Below are 17049 nucleotides of genomic sequence, written 5' to 3'. Positions count from 1 at the left end.
CTTAAGGTAGCCGACCTTTGTCGCCTCCATGAGCTGCCACTGAAGAACTGCTGATCATGTTGATCAGCACCCAAACTACAAACGTTAACTTCCGGCTGTTGCACCTGCCTCTGTCACGCAGGATATTGCATCACAGCTCTCCCGTAGCTGTAGGTGGAAACCGCACTAATGGGACAGAAATGATAACGACCTGCCAGGTAAAGAAAAGTCCCCCGAATGGTCAGAAAACCGCCCAACCTGGCAACACCGAAGAGGAAAAATGCAATTTGTTCTGAATGGAAGAAAAGAGTCAACGATGGGCATGGATTCAGAGGTCTGGAGCCAGGTTATTTAGCTCCCTTCAACCTCGGGCCAACTCTTCTGACCTTGAAGCTCCTCTGATAATAAAACAATCACACGCCTGCTGGGGAATTAGTTCAAAGTTTTGGTAAAGGGTGTGTAAGAACAGAAACTCCTTCCTGTTCTCCGGCTGATCCTTTTTAATCGTGCCGATTCCCTGTCTCTTTGCGTGCCAGGCCCTTTCCGGCTGAGAGTCTGGGGTGTGTTTAGGGGGGGAGGGGGGTGACACTGCCACTGTGTTACACCTCTGGTCACTCAGCTGGTCACTGTGTTACAGGAAGGGAAGGGAGGGTCGGGATTTCCCCTCTGAACCCTCCTCACGGAGCCTGAGCCGATACACAACAGTCTGGGAAACAAGGAATCAGTGTCAGTGTTGTTGAAATAGGTTCAGTTCGTCATCATTTACCTCGACCAGAGAGGTCAATATTTCAGAACTGGTAAACTGGAAGAGTTCTGGCTTTGTGTGGTCGCTCGGTCCACCGCTTTGGTCCCGACAGAAGTGTCTCAACCACTGTTGGAAGGGTTGTCAGGAAATCTTGTTTGGACAAAGGTTTTCCTCAGAAGATAAATCATAATGACTGTGACGATCCTCTGACTTTTCCTCTAATGCCACCAGGAGGTCGACATTTTTGGTTCCCCCCAGGATGAACTATAAAAACTTTGTTGATCCTCTGACTTCTCATCTAGTGCCATCGTCACTAATAGATGGATCAACTGTTCTAGGGTACTGGTTGTTTTTTGGGCGTCTGGGGAAGTGATGAAACTTCCATGCACAGTGGGGCCCCTCAGGACAGGGAGTCACCGGGAGATCTGGAGAAGACGGAGACGTGATCTGATATTTAATGATCGGAGGGTGATGATCTGCTGGGGGGGGTCTCCGTTGTGATTGTGGTTCCAGTTCCAGCGAGGTTCTGATGTTTTTCCACCACGCTGTTTCTATTTTCACCCTCGCAGCTCTGTCACGCTCAGAAGAACTGTACCTGTGGTACATCACTGCTTCACCTCTCTCTCTTTCTTTCTTTTTCCACTCTCTGCTTATGTCTCTCAGCCCCCCCCCCCCCCTCATCTCTCCACCCTTCCTCCCACATTCCCAGTATGCTGCACTCCGGTGGAGATAAAGTTAGCACCGTAGAAGTGACAACACATTGTAACCGTTAACCGTCACCACCACCACCTCCTCCTCGTCCAAACGAAGCGACCCCCCCCCTCGTGTATTATCTGGTCGTGTGTCTGTGGGACGCTAGGCAATGTAAACACAACTAAATATAACATGCTATATGCTATAACTTTACAGTCTGTCCTCAACCTGCTGTGCAAACACAAACCTCAGCGAGTAAATTAAAAAGAAGTCAGGTCAGCACTCGACTCTTGTCTTTAATAAAACAAATTTATTTCACTTACATGCCTGTTGACACAGAATAAATAAGACCGGTAAGGTAAAAGAGAGAGAGACAGTTTCAGATTGACCCTCAGTTCAACAGTTACGGTTACAACTACATGTGAGCTATTTAATATGGTGGAATACATGACATTTGGTTATTTTTCATCACTTTGGATCATAGTGCACTAGTTTAAACATACAAAGTGGCATGCATATCAAAGAATATCCCCACAACTCCGTATATCACCCCCCGATTCGTTCACAGAGCCTGTTTTCTCCCCGTTATTCAGCCGCGGGTTGCGTCTTCGAAGTTACTCTCGGGACCCAACGGATCGTTGGAAACCAATATTTCCTGCCCACAGAACGCAGTGCGAGCGAATCGCACGGGGCGGCACACGGAGGTCACAGACGGGGCCGATCAGAGACGAGGCAAACTGACGCCTGTATTGTGTCCAGGAAAGAGAAATGTCAGCAATAGAGTACCTTCTAAATGAACTTTATAGCTTATTAGCAGCATTTACTTACATATACTGTACATCATCAGGGAGCTTTGCAGGGCTACAACTAACCACCGTCTATATCAAATCCGCTGTTGTCTGTGTTTTCGATTAATTGATTAACCATTCAGTCGAGAGAAATATTTGAAAAATCCATGCAGACGGATCAATAAATTGGGCTCTGTGTTCACAGTAATGACAAGACTTCTGAGACTCTGACCTTCAGAATAAAAGCAGTGAGGGTGTTACATCAAGTGATGTTTTTACCCACTGAATGAAAGAAGAGATTGATAATTAATGTAATGTACATTAATGTATTATTGGAATGTATAATTGATAGGATACTAAAATATGAGTCCTCTGCTGTACGGTGCACACCACGACACAAGTATCGGCTTTTCGGAGCAGAATATAAATTGGGGGCCTAATTTCGATGTGTCATAGATTTTATTTAAAATGAATGAAATTAATGGTTGTGGGCATTTAAAGCTGAATTATGGCTATTCTTGCTGTTTTCTGACACCGATTATTAGTCTCTGCTTCATTTAGCTGCTATGACAATTAGAAGCTGCGTTATATCAGTTAAAATCTGTTTTTAAAAAGAATTCTAATTCCCTCTTTTTATTCTGACCAACAGATACTTTACTTAAACCACAGCAATATTTTCTTTCTACCATATGACCCCCGTGGGGCTCCGTCGAAGTTTCTCAGCAGAACAGTCCAAAACCGCAATGACCCAAAACAGAGAAATGGATGAAATTTGAGAAGCTGGAACCACACAATGTTTGGCACTTTTGCTTCATAAGTGACATAAATGACCGATCGATTGCCAAAATTGTTGGTGATTAATTTTCCGTTGACTATTAAACTCATTTTCTCAGTGCTCGGGCTTTGTTAAAGAAAGTTTAGCCCTCGTCCATCGTCCAGAACTTGCAGTGTGGAGTAGTTAGTTTCTGAACTCAAACTGCAGGCTGCCATCTGTCCAGGCTGCAACACATCATCCTCTCATCCTTATCATCGCCTCAGGTGGATGAGAGCCTCCGGGCCAACGAGCCCGAGGTCCATCTCTCTACAGTTTGTAAACCTGATGGCACTAAATTTGCAAAGTTTACCAATTCCTGCCCTGTTAGACTTTGCATTGTTAGTCTGGTGTGTTCAGGTTCACTGTCTCCCTGGAGTTTTTCATCTGGACTGTACAGATCTCCAGAGCTCAAGCTTGAACTCGTGTTTCGAATGTCTAAAGGTCCGAATAGGTGTTTTTTCTGGACGGTGGTCAGGCCACATAGTAACCCTGGCTGGCCATGAGGGCGGTCTGGCTCTCCCTCCGTTTGTCCCTCTTCTTCCTCAATCGAACCCTCCAGCAGACAGCGCTGGAGCCCAGCAGTCCCAGTCCAGCAGACAGCAGCACCAGTCCCAGCACCGAGATGGTGGACCCGTGAGAGTTGAAGGTGTACGCCACCGCTGTCACCACAATGCCGGCGATGAGGACGACCACGCCAAACGGCACAGTGCAGCGTTGGCAGGACATCTCAGCACCGCCGGTGGCCGCCATCAGCTGGATCTCGTTGACGTGCGGGACATGAGTCGTCACAATGACGCTTTGGTCCTTCCTGGGCTTGTCCCGTATCAGCTTCTCAGAAGAGATCGATTTCGGCGTCTTCAGCGCACTCCTGGGGATCCTGGGACCGCCTTTGCTGTGGAGGTCGTCCGACATGGTGATCTTACTGGCGAGGAAGAGGTGGGCCATCTCGATACTGATGTCAGCAGTCAGCCAATCACAGAACAACTAGCTGAAAAACAGAAAATCAGAGGGACGATTAAGGATTGTGCTTCTCTGACCTTAATGAAGAGCTCAGAATATCAGCATGCCCCTGATACAGCTACGGTGGCCTGTAAGGGACACAATCAAGAGCCCTAATTCTCACGTTGACCGAAAACCACACCGCTGCCCCGTTTCCAACTCTACTCTTATTCTAAACGGACATGATGGCGCTTCGGCGTGGTTTTCTTCCGATAAAGCTGAGGATGTAAACACAAGCGCAGTCCATTTAGCTGCGAGTTCGATAACCGCTCATACAGCATTCAGCTGGTGGGAGCGGTCTCACGGTGCCCATGTCGATATTGATTCACCATTGCATTGGTAGGACAGGATCAGGTGCAAACAAACTTCAGCAAGAAAAAAATTGAATATGTTCTTAGGACACTGTGCCGTGTTCTGAGATGCTCGCTTGTGTGCTAACAAACAAATCATCAGCAAACCTGCGAAAAACACAGTTGCCTTATCACAAAAGAATAGAGAGTAGGAAACTCATTAAATCATATATCTTAAGACATTAAGGAGGCTGTGAGACACGCTGTCAAATGAATGTCAGTGTCAAATAGAAGAGGAACTGGGAATGTAAAACTAAATGTAAACCCTGTAAACCTAAAAAAGCTGCTTAGGTGAAAATTATGCACAGACCAACGGGCTGATCCTGAAGGGGGCAACGCCGAACCCCAGGTTAATGCCACGTAACCTCCAAGAAGCATCACATGACCCTTCATGGGTTGACGGAGGTCCCTCTGACCCCGTGCCCACAAAGTCTTTTTTCTCTCAGTCAGAGAAAGTGAGTCGGCCTGCCGCCCTGCCTCTGTGAAGCACAGCTGCTGTTAATCAAGCTTTAATGCGACACAGATGGAAAGACGTGTTGATATATGAACAGCAAACATCTGCAGTGGCATGTTAACACGACAAGTAACTGCGGAGCAGAAAACGTGGACGCGTTTCATTGAAGTGTACTCAAAGAAAAAAGTAAGGGAAATGAGAAATAATGGCCTAATTAAACGTCCAGGCCCACTGGGACGCGGTCTACAGAGTTCACCTTCGTGTCATCAGGTGTTACCATCCAACAGCCAACAACAGACCACGTTCCAGCTGACCTGTCGTCTCTGCAGCGAAGTGTGTCTGAGCTGCCCAGGTGCCTCTGCATGGTGGGTTAGTGACGAGTGACGGCTGCACTGCAAAAACAAGCCCACCTCATCTAGTCTGGTAGCTCCTCATTTGAATCAGGGGAACAGAGCAGGAGCGCCGCTTAACTTCATACTTTAAACCCGCCTGAAATCTTCACCGGAAGATTTCACAGTAAGGGGTACAACAACTGAGTTTGACCCTTAAAATCCCAAAGTGATGCTTCAGATGTTGCTTACGCTCTTCAGTCTACAGACTACATCAATGATTAAGGCTTAAAGCCACTAAACCTAAGTGAAAAGCAAAAGAAGTAATTCAGACATTTAAGCGCTTATGTTGAGGTGTGTAATGACGATCTGACGTCTTGTCAGATGTATCTAAGGGACATTTGTCCCCCTCGTATCAAAACTCTGAAGTCACAGCTTATTTTTCGTACTTTTGATGAATGACTCTTCATGCGTGGGCTCAAATAAGGGTCAGTGAGAATTTGAGCCTGTAAACTGACGTTCAGAAAGTGTTTAAAAGCTGCTGCTGTCCAGCGCAGTTTGTCCTTTTGTGAATCTCTGAAAACATGCTTGAGAAAATAAAGTTTGTGACTGTGGAGACAGGATTCGCAGCTGTAGAGAAGTATGAATTTCGACGCCGCTCTCGTTTGTTAAAGCGGGGCCAACGTGTGATTATAAATGTGTGGTTGCATCTGAAACTTTAATGTCACACACGGAGTTTAATCTGCGCTCAGATGTAAACAATGTCTTTTCTGGCTTTGAAATGATTCCTGAAGTCTTGTTTTTTCGGATGACCCTTATTTGAACCTGGAAACACTCATATTCTCTCTTCTGTGAAGTTTTTTGTGTGAGAAGTTTAAACAAGCATGAGATGTGGACAAATGTCAAACCCAATCACTACCACACAGCGTCCTTTAAAATGCCTTCATCCTCCCATAACCTACACGCACTTTGCTAAATGCAAACTCTCTGACCTTCATTCCTCCCGTTTCCATGAATCTGTGCGGTTTAGGGACTGGTCACCTTAAATCAACCTTAAATTCAGTTAGTAGCTCGTGCCAGAGCAGACTGAGGAGCATTAATAACGTTAAGGCTTCAACTTTGGTCACACGAGCGAGGAGAGGAGCTGCTAACCACGTTGGGTTTTTCTTTTTTTTTTGCCCTGGGTTTGCCTCTGAGGCTACATCGAGGCAGAATAACCTTAATCCTTGAGTTTGTCAAGGCTGAAAGTCGCCTGAAAGAAGGACTGCAGGCTCTGCTCAGGGCTGAAAAAAGCGCTCTCACCTCCTCTGGGTTTTTTAGGTTAATATCTATTTATTCTGTCTCTTTATTTACAGTAATATTCTCCTAAAAACAAGCTAGAGTGGAACATGAGTCAAAGAGAGGGCGGGACACAGATCTTGGTAGTAAAGATGGAAATCAAACATTATCAGGTCTCTATGAAGGAAACTAAACACCTTGTTTCTGTGTGTTATACTAGCTCAACTGGGAAAAGCCCGATAATCATGGACCTCTGAGTTCCCTGTGTCTCCACGTCTGCTGAGACCAAACCCAGCGGGGGAAGAATGTTTCCTGAAGTAAAAGTATCAGCACCACAATATCTGTTTACTCTGTTACAAGCAAAAGTTCGGCAGTAGAAAGTAGAAGTACAGTGTAGTTAAGTATCAAAGGTACTATTCCTATGCAGAGTGACCCCCAATGGGACTCACATGATGGGAGGATTATTATATACTGGATTATTACTGGTATTGACTAGTTGGTTGAAGTGGAGCTAATTTACATACAGTTTAGTCTCAAACAAAGCACAGAAGATTTAGAAGTAAAATCTTTTTCCGCAAGGTAACTAGTAACTGTAACTGTAACTGTCGGCTAGATGGAGTAAAAAGTACAATATTTCTCCCTGAAATGAAATGCCTGAAAACCGTACTTCTGAGCAGTATTTGTACTCAGTTACTTTCCACTAACTGTGCACATCTCCATCTCAAAACTGCAACTTTATGGAGATTTGAAGGTGTCGCTGCTCCGAGATCAACAGAATAAAACGATGTGAACAGGGAGGGAAAGACTGCAGAGCACACACACACGCGCGCACACACGCGCACACACACACACACACACACACACACACACGCACACACACGCGCACGCACACACACACACACGCACGCACAGACCTGATCTAACCTGGTCTTACTGCTGAGAAACCTGCCTGACTGTCATCGCCGCAGGTTGAACGATGCGGCCAGACGCAGCCGCAGCTTCTCTGCTGCCTGAAGAGAAAAAGAAACCCACCTACCGTTGGAGGCTGCAGCTCTCCATTCCCCGCAGTGTTCAGTTACTGTCCCGACCGCAGGGACGAACTCACGCAGTCATGCTGCTCCTCAGCGCGGGGGCTCTACAGGTCTCTGTGTCTCTGTCTCTGGTGTCCCTCTCGCTCTGTCTCCTCCCGGCTCCACGCTGTGCATCGTCCTGACTGCAGGAGTAAGTGGGGGAATATGGCTATCAATAGACAAACGGGGAGGTGTGTGTGTGTGGGGGGGGTCCTCCCCCCACCCCCCTCCATACCACCTCCTACTGGACCAACGAGAAAAGTTTTAACTCTTTCCTCCCCTCAGCTGGTACCCTGTCTATCCTCACCAGCTCACCTCTTCCTCAATCTCTCCTTAGTTGAAGCCAAACCTCCTTAAAATTAGTTGATGGAGTTACTGACGGACATTACACAAAAACACAAACAGTACAAGCTTGAATTTCATCGGACACAGTCCTGTAGAATTTTAACTCAGACACATAAACGACAGAAAAGGGGAGAAACGGACGGCAAGAACAACCCCAGCATCCAGATGTGCCCTTATATCCTGTTAACTCACATCTCAAACCCTCGTCAACACGCTGAATGTGAGGCAGGAAATGATCCCAGGTTTGGCTCCTTTTGCTCGAGACATCCTTTAGTCTGGCCGTCAACGCCCACGCGGGCTCTTCCAGCCTCCTTTCCCGAGAGCATCGTACCTGAAGATGCTCTTGGAAGTGGCTCCCACCCGGTCGTAGGAGAATAAGAGCGTCTTAAGAAGCTCTGGGCCTGAACTTAGTCTCACTCTCGAGACCCCTTTGCCATAATAATCTCAGGCCGTCACATTTAGTTTGGATGTTTAAGTATAATTCTTGTAAACTCCTGATGCAGAATGGATCCTAGAAGATCCAGTTAGGGTTCTGATGAGAGTGTTTCAGATGCTCATCATGCAGGGGCGCGTCTGAAGGGGTCAGATCCTGACACTCCCACCTTCCCCGCGGTAACGCCAGCCCCGTCCCGCCCTTCCAGTCAGCCGATTCCCCACATCCACCCGCTCACCTGTTCCCCATTCCCTCGTTAGCTCTGGTCCTGGTTTGCACCCCGCCTGTGTTTGGACTCTGCCTTCTGCCTTGTCCGTCTGCCTGTCGCTGACTTTGCCCCTTCCCCCGCCTGCTTCTGCGTTACCTTTAATGAAGGTGAACTCCTTGACCTTTTTTTTTATCTGTATCTCCGAGTCCTGCGTTTCAGCGGAATCACTGATTGAATTTGAAGTAAATCCTTTCACGTGTTGACTTTAGACGCGATCATTCGCACCAGTGATCGAGAGCAAACCGTCCTGACGGGGGGAGCTGTCGTAGCTCGTCAGCTCCTTTACCAGACCTGCTCATCAGAGCATGAACCGCTCCACCGCAGACGTGGTTTGCACACAGTTGGCAGACAGGAGGACAAAGTTCTCAGAGCGGTCTGACACTGAAGAGCATCTGTGTGTTTTTATTTATTTCTTTATTGTTGCTTGACAAGTCAATGATCGAAATAGCTGCTGATGAATTATCTGACAGTCGACTAATAGATGAACGACTGATCATTTCAGCTCTGTTCTGGATCAAGGCTAGAAAATCCCCTGAAGGTTTTAATCACAGTCAAAGTAATATTTTGAATAGCAGAAGTTTTAGATATTGTATATTTTTCCACCGTACAAGTGGAAGCTGCGCTTTTTCACGTAAAAGAAATTGCATGAAATATATAAAACTTCAGTGCTTCTGATGACTGAAGCAGCAGCACAGCAGCAGAGCCATAAAACAAACTTGACATCTGAAAATGGTTGCGATGGCGTCACACTTCTTCTCCCAGAATCCCCCTGCTGTTCCTGGGAAGCCTCCACCCTGCAGCTGAAAACCCAGTCAGGTCCAGACCTGTAAACTTCAACATCTGGGAGGAATCAGCTGAGAGAAGCAGCTGAGCTTTGTTTATAGTGCCGATCCTGGTGTGGTCCTCGGAGGCTCCAAACAGCTCTGCGGCGGTCCACATGCAGCGTTTCTGCGGTCTGAGAAACAGAACGAGCTGTGAGTATCACGTACACACTCAATACCCATCCAGGTCCTCACAGAGCTCTCATGTAGCCTCTACTGTAGGTCAAAGTGTCACAGCAGCTGTCTGCAACAGCAAATAGGCTTCGTATGTTTTCTGTTGACGTAACGAGGAAATGTTAATTTACGTATCTGACAAGTCACGGATACGTCCCTTTATTTATATATATATATATGTATAACGTATCCGTGAAATGTTCACAGACAGTGTTTGTTTTCCACTTCACCTGTAGTGACTCCAGCATCATTAAAGGGGTTTATGGTTCTGTTTAGACTCTCGCAGCACCTGGGTCAGGTTGGGGAAAGATCCCGGTCTGGTTTGATGCAGGAAAAGTTCAGTCATTTCAGACAAAACCAGTTTATTTACATTTAACTAAAACCACCGTCTTTCACTAACCTTAACCAAAGAGCTTTTACATTTGCATTGACTCATCTTTACCCAAAGTGACCTACAAGCGAGGGACGACACTAAAGCCTCAGTACAGCAGGAGACCTTGAAGTAAGAACCGAATCTGTCCAATAAGACACGGCACGAGGAGACCGGGTAAAGAAGTGCACTGACGGTGCACGGCAAGAGCCAGCTGGGCCTGTTAGGGTGTTAGAGGTGTCAGGAGAGGAGGTGCTCTCAGAAGAGATGAGTCTTGGAGAGTTTATAGGAGCTAGAGAGGGGACGCCCCCGCTCTGAGAGCACTGGGTGGCTCCTTCCACCAGCGGGGAACCACAAACGAGGACAGTCCGGCCCGTGACTGCCTCGTGTGCAGGGATGGCAACGCCGGACGAAGGAGCACGAGCCTGTACGACTGAGTCCAGGTAGATGGGTGCAGGCCCGACGTGAATTTGATTCGAGCGGCCATGGGCAGCCCGCGGGGGCCAATGAGCAGCGGAGTGACGTGTGCCCTTTTAGGCTGATTAAAAACCGGACACGCCGCCGTATTCTGCACCATCCGTCGGGGTTTCGCCGCGTGTGAACGGAGGCAGGCTAGAGGGGCATCGCAGTAGTCGAGGCGAGACATAATCATGGCCTGTACCAAGAGCCTTTGGTGCCTAAACTACAGACGGGACTCTGGATGTGAACCTGGTCCCTGGTGTCACAGTCGTCCACCATCCAGCCCAACCGCCTTGATGTTACTCTGCAGGTTGCCTCTGCAGGTAATCCAGCCAGAGATTATTATTATTGATTATTCTCTGTTGCAGCTTAGTTGTTGTATTCAAACATAATTTCTCGGAGACAGGGTTGATCAGAGTCTGAGGTGATTATAGTGATTTAGCTTTAAATTCACAACAGGGAACAGAACCCCTTCATACCTTTTTCTTTTTTCTCTTTTTCAACAGCAATAAGTGTTTGTTTTTTTCACCGCTGGCTGGATAAACTGTAAACACGTCACTGACATATTATCACCTCAATAGATCTGAGGTGACCTGCAGAGTCACGAGGTCCAGAAGGTCATTTCGTATTCGGCAATTCTTTGAAAAAACAACCACTATTCTGAAATTTTCTTTCTTAGCTCACATGACTGACAGGGTGGAACCTGATTGGCCGAACATTTGATCAGTTCCGTTAAAGATTGATTGTCCTATGTGGAGCATAATGTTGATAATCCTGAGTTTCGCTGTCTGAATTTCTCCAATCCGATTTGAGCCTCTTGATATTTTGACTTGACCTGAGTTTTTGGATCCAAGATGATTCAAAAATGGTTTTTAATATCACACATTGACCCAAAATAAACAAACAATAAAATGATCAAATCAAGTATTTGTTTGTGAAATTCAACGACAAGTGTTCTCATCCTCTCGATACCAAGCTGAAGCCTCAGATGTTGTGAAGTTCCTCAGGCTGCTCTGACGCTCACGTAAACGGCCTGAGATTGAAGGGAGCCTGAGTTTATACGGGTGGTTTGCGGACGATGGATGGCGAAGGCATCCTGGCAGCTTCGTTTATATTATGACCGTTATAAAGCATGTCGTTCTTCTTGCCTGGCTCAGAAACTTATTTCTGAAAGTTAAAAGCTACAGATCCTTCATAAAAGCTGTCAATATATCACCTGAGCAGGTCGTTCTGGTTCAGGTCCTGTATCCGCAGGCCAACATGTGTAAACGGGAGGTTTTATCTGCTCGCTCCAAACTCACAGCAAGCTCTCGGTTCGGGGTGGGGGGGGCAGCCTAAATAGCACAAGGGAAGTTACAGATGCTCTTCTCACTCTGGTTTTGCTGACTTCATGCTAAAGTTTTCCTCGAATCCTCGAGGACAAGCTACTGACACAACTCCTCCCTGTTCAGCCACCAGACGTCCAAAAGTGTTCAGGGTCCCTGCGCTCCAGCGGATCCAGTTTAAAGAGGGAAGCGTCTCCGGCGTTATCGAAAACGCACTTACCGCTCACCCAGAAACTGTTTAGCTTTCCAACGTATCGGTGAGGTCATGAGCCAATCCATGAAAATCCTTACATTCCTTAAAAGGCAAAAAAAACCTGAGCTCTAACGTATGAAATCTTCAAAAACCGGATCAATGGTGACGATCAGAAGTATCGATTACTGATGTTTTCACACCGATTCTCCCGTTATCTAAACGGAGGCGTGGGATTGATTTTTAGTTGATTTATGACTCGTTGGAACAACTTCACACTGAATAACCACCAGAAACAAGACGTTTTCAGGACAGTTACATGACATCGTTAACATGAGAGTAAAGTTCAAAAAAACTGAAATTAAATTCTCTGTGAGGTCCAGAGCTAACACTGGTAAAACTCCCTGTTCAACCACATTTTGTTTTCACACTTCCACTCATGTACAGATTAGACAAACCAGATATAACGTGTTATTAATAAAGGAGCTTTAGAGGAGCTGGTAGGTGGATTTAGCTTCCTCCGGACAGAGTCCCTGTTTCCAGTCTTTACGCTAAGCTACGCTAAGCTAACCAGCCTCATAGGTGTGAACATGTATCTCCCAGGGAGGAAGAGACGCGTTGAACTATTCCTTTAAGTTTGGGACTGGGGCTGCGTAGGCAGTTACCATGTGTTGAGCAAGTTTCCAGGCAATGAAAGTCGATGTTTACACACAGACAATGTGGCTTCTTGATGCTGCTGCTGCAGGGAAGCATCAGAGTTTTCTAAAAGCTCAGTTTTCCCAGACAACGGTGTTAAAGTTGATCCCCCCAGAGAGCGTGTTGGAGAGGAAATCGGAGGGTGAAAGATGCGTTTTCAGATTTATGAGCCTTAACGTCACTTGACTCTCCACCCCGTAGCTCCCGCAGTGTCCAGCTGGACACATCTGGCCTCATTTTCAAACCCCGAGCAGACTCTGCTTTTGCAGATGATCCTCTCGGGGGTCGGCGAGGGCCAGCAGGGCCCCCGTTGAGGCCTTTTGATCTGGAGTGAGGGGTCACCACAGCAGGGCCTGAGAGAGGGGCCGGAGCCCAGAACGCACTGTGACCTGGACCCACTGTTGAGTAGAAACACAAAGTCAGTCATTTCTCGTCTTTTATATTTTCCCTTTACGGCGGTCGTTTTATATATGTGTACCCGGAGAAAAGGAGTTTGTCGGATCTAATTTACGTCCGTGGTTTCAGGAGCCGCTTGAGTGACATTGATTTAATTTCCCAGCGGCTCTCTGTGCTCTCTTCATATTATTTCCCCAAAGGATGTGTGGTGATTTTTTTTGAAGAGGTCCTCTCTAAAGTAATCAGAGCAAAATGAGATGTTTAATGAATGCATGCAGATTGATTTTCCTTCCTGGCCCGTTTCACAGCTGTCCAGGGACGGAGGACGAGCGCTAAATCACTTCCTTCCCGGATCCATTTCTGGGTTAAGGGATGATGTGAGTTATTTGCTTTGGATCCATCTCTCTGGAGACGTCCTCCCCTGCTTCCTCTCCGCAGCAGATGGTTGCAGGCTGTGCATGTAAAGTGTTGAGGTTAGCGGCCATTGGCGTGCACAGGACCGTGTTTGTGCTTTTCCTGTCTGTTCCTTCCTGTGAATACAGGTGTGTTCAACGAGCCACAGTCAAACTCCAGCTTTGCGATCTCACATGTTCATTTTCTTTGGCTCGAAACAAAGTGGAAAAGTTGACTTTGCATCTTTGGAGCTTCACACGGCCCAGTTACTAAGAAAAAACCTACTTACAAAAGTGTGAAGTCATACCGGCAGCCCCCAGGAGGCTTCAGCGAAACCGTCGAACTGATGACAAAGGAAGAAAAAAACTTTTGTATTAGATTTTTTTTCCACTAGTGCAGTGAAAAATGTAAAAGCTTTTTTTGAGGGTGGTGCCACAGAAAAGGTTATGATGTTATTAAAATGAAATCAGCCTCTGCTTCGAGGATAAATCTGTTGTTGATCCGATTTTCTTTTTTCCCTCTTGTCATCAAATCTCACGTGTAGAGTCAAAAACCAGCAGCGCGTGAGTCCGTCTCCCAACACCTTCCCTCCTCCGTCTGTGGCTCTCAGCTCCGAGCCCGTCGGTTCCTGCTGAAGACGTGAATCTTCAAAAACACCTCGAAAATATAGAGCTTCATTTTTGCTTTAAAAGTTTTGGTTCTGCGGGGAGCATTTGTGGCAGCAGGGCGGTGTGTGTGCGCGTGTGTGCGGGACTGAGTATAAATAAACTACAGTGTGTGTGTGTGTTCGTGGTGATGAAGGAACGTGTCACCCGGAGCGTCAGTCTGGCTCCCTGATGTGTTTTTAATAGTTTTCTATGGCTCCGATCAGGCTGTAGACGCACACGCAGTTCTGGTTGGTCTCGATCTGCGAGACCAACCAGGTCTGAGTTTGTTGATTAGAAGACACGTAAAACGAATCAGCCACTCTTTAGAAGCAACAAAAGTAAAGCACGGCGAGGAAGCAAAGGGCCTGCAGTCACAGACAACAGGCAGAGCAGAGGACAGAGGGAGAAGGGTGGAGGGGAGGTGACAGAGGAATACAGGATGCGTGACTGTCAGCGTGATACCATTTGGTATTATTAGGATCAGAGGAAACTGAGGATGCTATTAGAGAGAGAAAGAGATGAGCCAAATGGAGAGAGTGACAGGATGTGAAAAGACTGAAACAGATCAAATAAAGAGGTCACAGGTCGCAGCTGCTCGATGAAAGGTCACGATTATGCCCGATAACTTGACAAATTCAAACATGCACGACTAAAATAAAACCTCGTACATCTCGAATGCCGAGGATCAGACTGCACTAGGTCTTATCAGCGAGAGCTTGTGCCAAAATTCAAATGTGACGAAACATTAGGTTTTTCTCACCAGACGAAACCTAAATCAAAATCTGTTGAGAAAGGAAAACTAAGCCTGATTCCGAGCCCCAGAGAAGACAGAGCGAAAGAGCAAAGAAAAACAGACGAAGCGAGGAGGGAAGAGAAAGTATCAGAGAGGAAGAGGGGCTGCAGAGGGATGAATATGTAGAGAAAAACAGGGAGCTCCAGGTTTGGACCGGGGAGGAAGCCTTCCCATAATTCACGGTTTTCACGTGGGATTCATCATGTCAGCGGCAGGATTACCTCACTTCCTGCTGCTCGGCGTCGACACACCGGCTGCAGCCCTGGAGAGCCGACAGGAAGGGCTTCCAGTTCAGGGGTCAGCGGGTCACAGAAAACACTGCGCCCGTCGAATCGAGATGTTGCAGAGACCTTTTGAAAACCATCCTTGGGTTGGGATTCTATTCGTCTCCTGTCGGTGCAGACACTTTGCTCTAAATACTACGGTTCCCATGAGCCTCGGCAGCCACCGGAGCAGAGAATCCACCCATACTCGTGAAATCGGAGCTCAGAACGCCGCACCACCCAAAACTGGTCCAAAGCCAAAAAGTGTTGTGGATTAGGTTAAACGCACATGAATCGATGCTTGTAGCTCATTTCATCTCTTATCATTTCAACTGTCTAATATTTTTCAGTAAATAAATCAATTGTTAAAATTGGTAAAATAGAGAAAAATCATTCGTGATAAGTTTCTGGAGCCGTGGGCAACGTCTTCAGATTCTATGTTCTGTCTGATCAAGGGTCCAAAACCAAAAGATGTTCTGACATCAGCAAATCACTGCCATTTGTGTTGATGTTTTCTCTAGGCCTACTAATTGGTTATCTGACTAATCGTTTCAGCCCCTGATTGGATGTTTCCTGCAGCAATGTCCTCCGGGACGTCTCTTTTTTTAAAGTTGTTATGGATCATCTCACACGATCACAATGCGATTACGGCTTTAATGGTCGTGCAGTACATCGGGTCAAAACACCAACACCTGTTGTCCGGAGTAAACACTCGGACCAGCGCATCCGTAGATGCAGCGCGGCACAACGCCATGAGGTCTTTTGATGAAAACGTGTATTAGATGAAGTCATATTTTAGTAACTTGACCGTCAAATTTAGTCTCGGTTTATACCGGTTGCAAACCTCCGGCGATACAATCAGCGCTGTGCTCTTTGACCGCTGCTTTCGCCCAGTTGGAGAAACAATCAGCCAGTCGGAGCTTCACGTCATTTTGCAGGTTGCTGGTTGTTTGTAAATCGACTTACAGGAACAACTCCTCACATTAAGCTTAAAAACTTCTGTGTCGTCTGAAAAGGACGTGAACAAGGCGAAATGCATTTAGTGAGGGCAAAACACCTCCCGTCCAAAGCAGAGCGCAGACAACGCGACCAGCGTGTCAGGCCGAATAATGAAGTGAAACGGCAGCTCGGTCGGATCATCTGGCTGGTCCTGGTTTCGCCGGTGAAGACTCGCTCCTGTGCGGGGCCTATTGCTCAGCCGTGGTGTCTCTGGGGGCGGTAAGGTGTCCTCACACTGACTGGGAACATGAAGGTCCAGAAGTAATCCTGAGCGCCAGCGGACAAACCTACGGTAGTTTACTGAGGCAGTGTACTGTAAAGGTCCGACCCTCCACAGCTCCTCACTTCATCGTCACCTGCCCGTTCGCTGAATTAAAAGGTACAAAGTGACCTGTTTAAGGAGTGGAGCGTCAGCCAGATGTGCAGCAGATGGCCAGCGGACCAGCTAAAAGCTGCTGTTAGTGCATCACACAGGGATTTGAGGTTTTAGACTAAAGTGGACAGAGGAGGAAAGGGACTGAGTTTGTCTCCTCCAGCCCAGTTTAGAGGTTTTGCTGCTTTACTCGTTTACGTTCTGACAGTCACCGTTTCCCTTTTTAGAATCACATGTTATATTCTGCATGAAATTTAAACTGAAGGACTCCTGTCAGGCAAGGCCGGATTTCCAGCAAGGTCAAGGCCCCCAAACCCCTCAGGGGCCCCAGTAGCCCTTCGTTGACTGTGCGTAAGGTTTGTGATAATTTGCTGAGTTGCTATTTTGTTTGGAAGTATACACCTACACCACAATATCAACTGAAACTGAGAACACAGGGCTCTCTCACTGATCTTGAGGTCCTGTCTTGAAGAGTGGTCCTGTGTCAAAAACTACTTTAAGAAACCGAGCTGTAGTTGTGCACAGATCTCATCCTATATTTAAGTCAGAGGCAGGACAACAGATTCAGTGAAGGAAAAAAAAGGTGTGTGTGTGTGTGTGTGTGT

At 46.9% G+C, this 17049-nt stretch overlaps 1 protein-coding gene across 3 annotated transcripts; it reads right to left on the bottom strand.

Annotated features, from left to right (window-relative positions):
• Positions 1-1687: 1687 nt before the first annotated feature.
• On the bottom strand, positions 1688-8055 carry LOC120793911 (transmembrane protein 100-like). Of its 3 annotated transcripts, none has more exons than XM_040134354.1 (3): positions 8037-8055; positions 7462-7642; positions 1688-4007 (listed from the first exon to the last, which is right to left on the bottom strand). In XM_040134354.1, exon 3 carries the CDS (start codon positions 3962-3964, stop codon positions 3491-3493), a length of 474 nt encoding a protein of 157 aa, XP_039990288.1. In that variant the 5' UTR covers positions 3965-4007; positions 7462-7642; positions 8037-8055; the 3' UTR covers positions 1688-3490. The 3 variants fall into 3 exon arrangements, with proteins under 3 accessions (XP_039990288.1, XP_039990287.1, XP_039990289.1); XM_040134353.1 differs by having other exon boundaries at positions 7466-7642; positions 8037-8054; XM_040134355.1 differs by lacking the exons at positions 7462-7642; positions 8037-8055 and adding an exon at positions 4679-5153.
• Between the last annotated feature and the right edge of the window lie 8994 nt (positions 8056-17049).

The sequence above is a fragment of the Xiphias gladius genome, chromosome 9 (genome assembly GCF_016859285.1).
Source record: "Xiphias gladius isolate SHS-SW01 ecotype Sanya breed wild chromosome 9, ASM1685928v1, whole genome shotgun sequence".
NCBI lineage: Eukaryota > Metazoa > Chordata > Actinopteri > Istiophoriformes > Xiphiidae > Xiphias > Xiphias gladius.
Note: the sequence above shows the minus strand (reverse complement) of the source record. Positions and strands in the feature narration are given on the sequence as shown.

Coding starts and splice junctions, on each gene's coding strand:
- LOC120793911 (XM_040134354.1), bottom strand. CDS start 3,964: ATGGCCCACCTCTTCCTCGCCAGTAAGATCACCATGTCGGACGACCTC.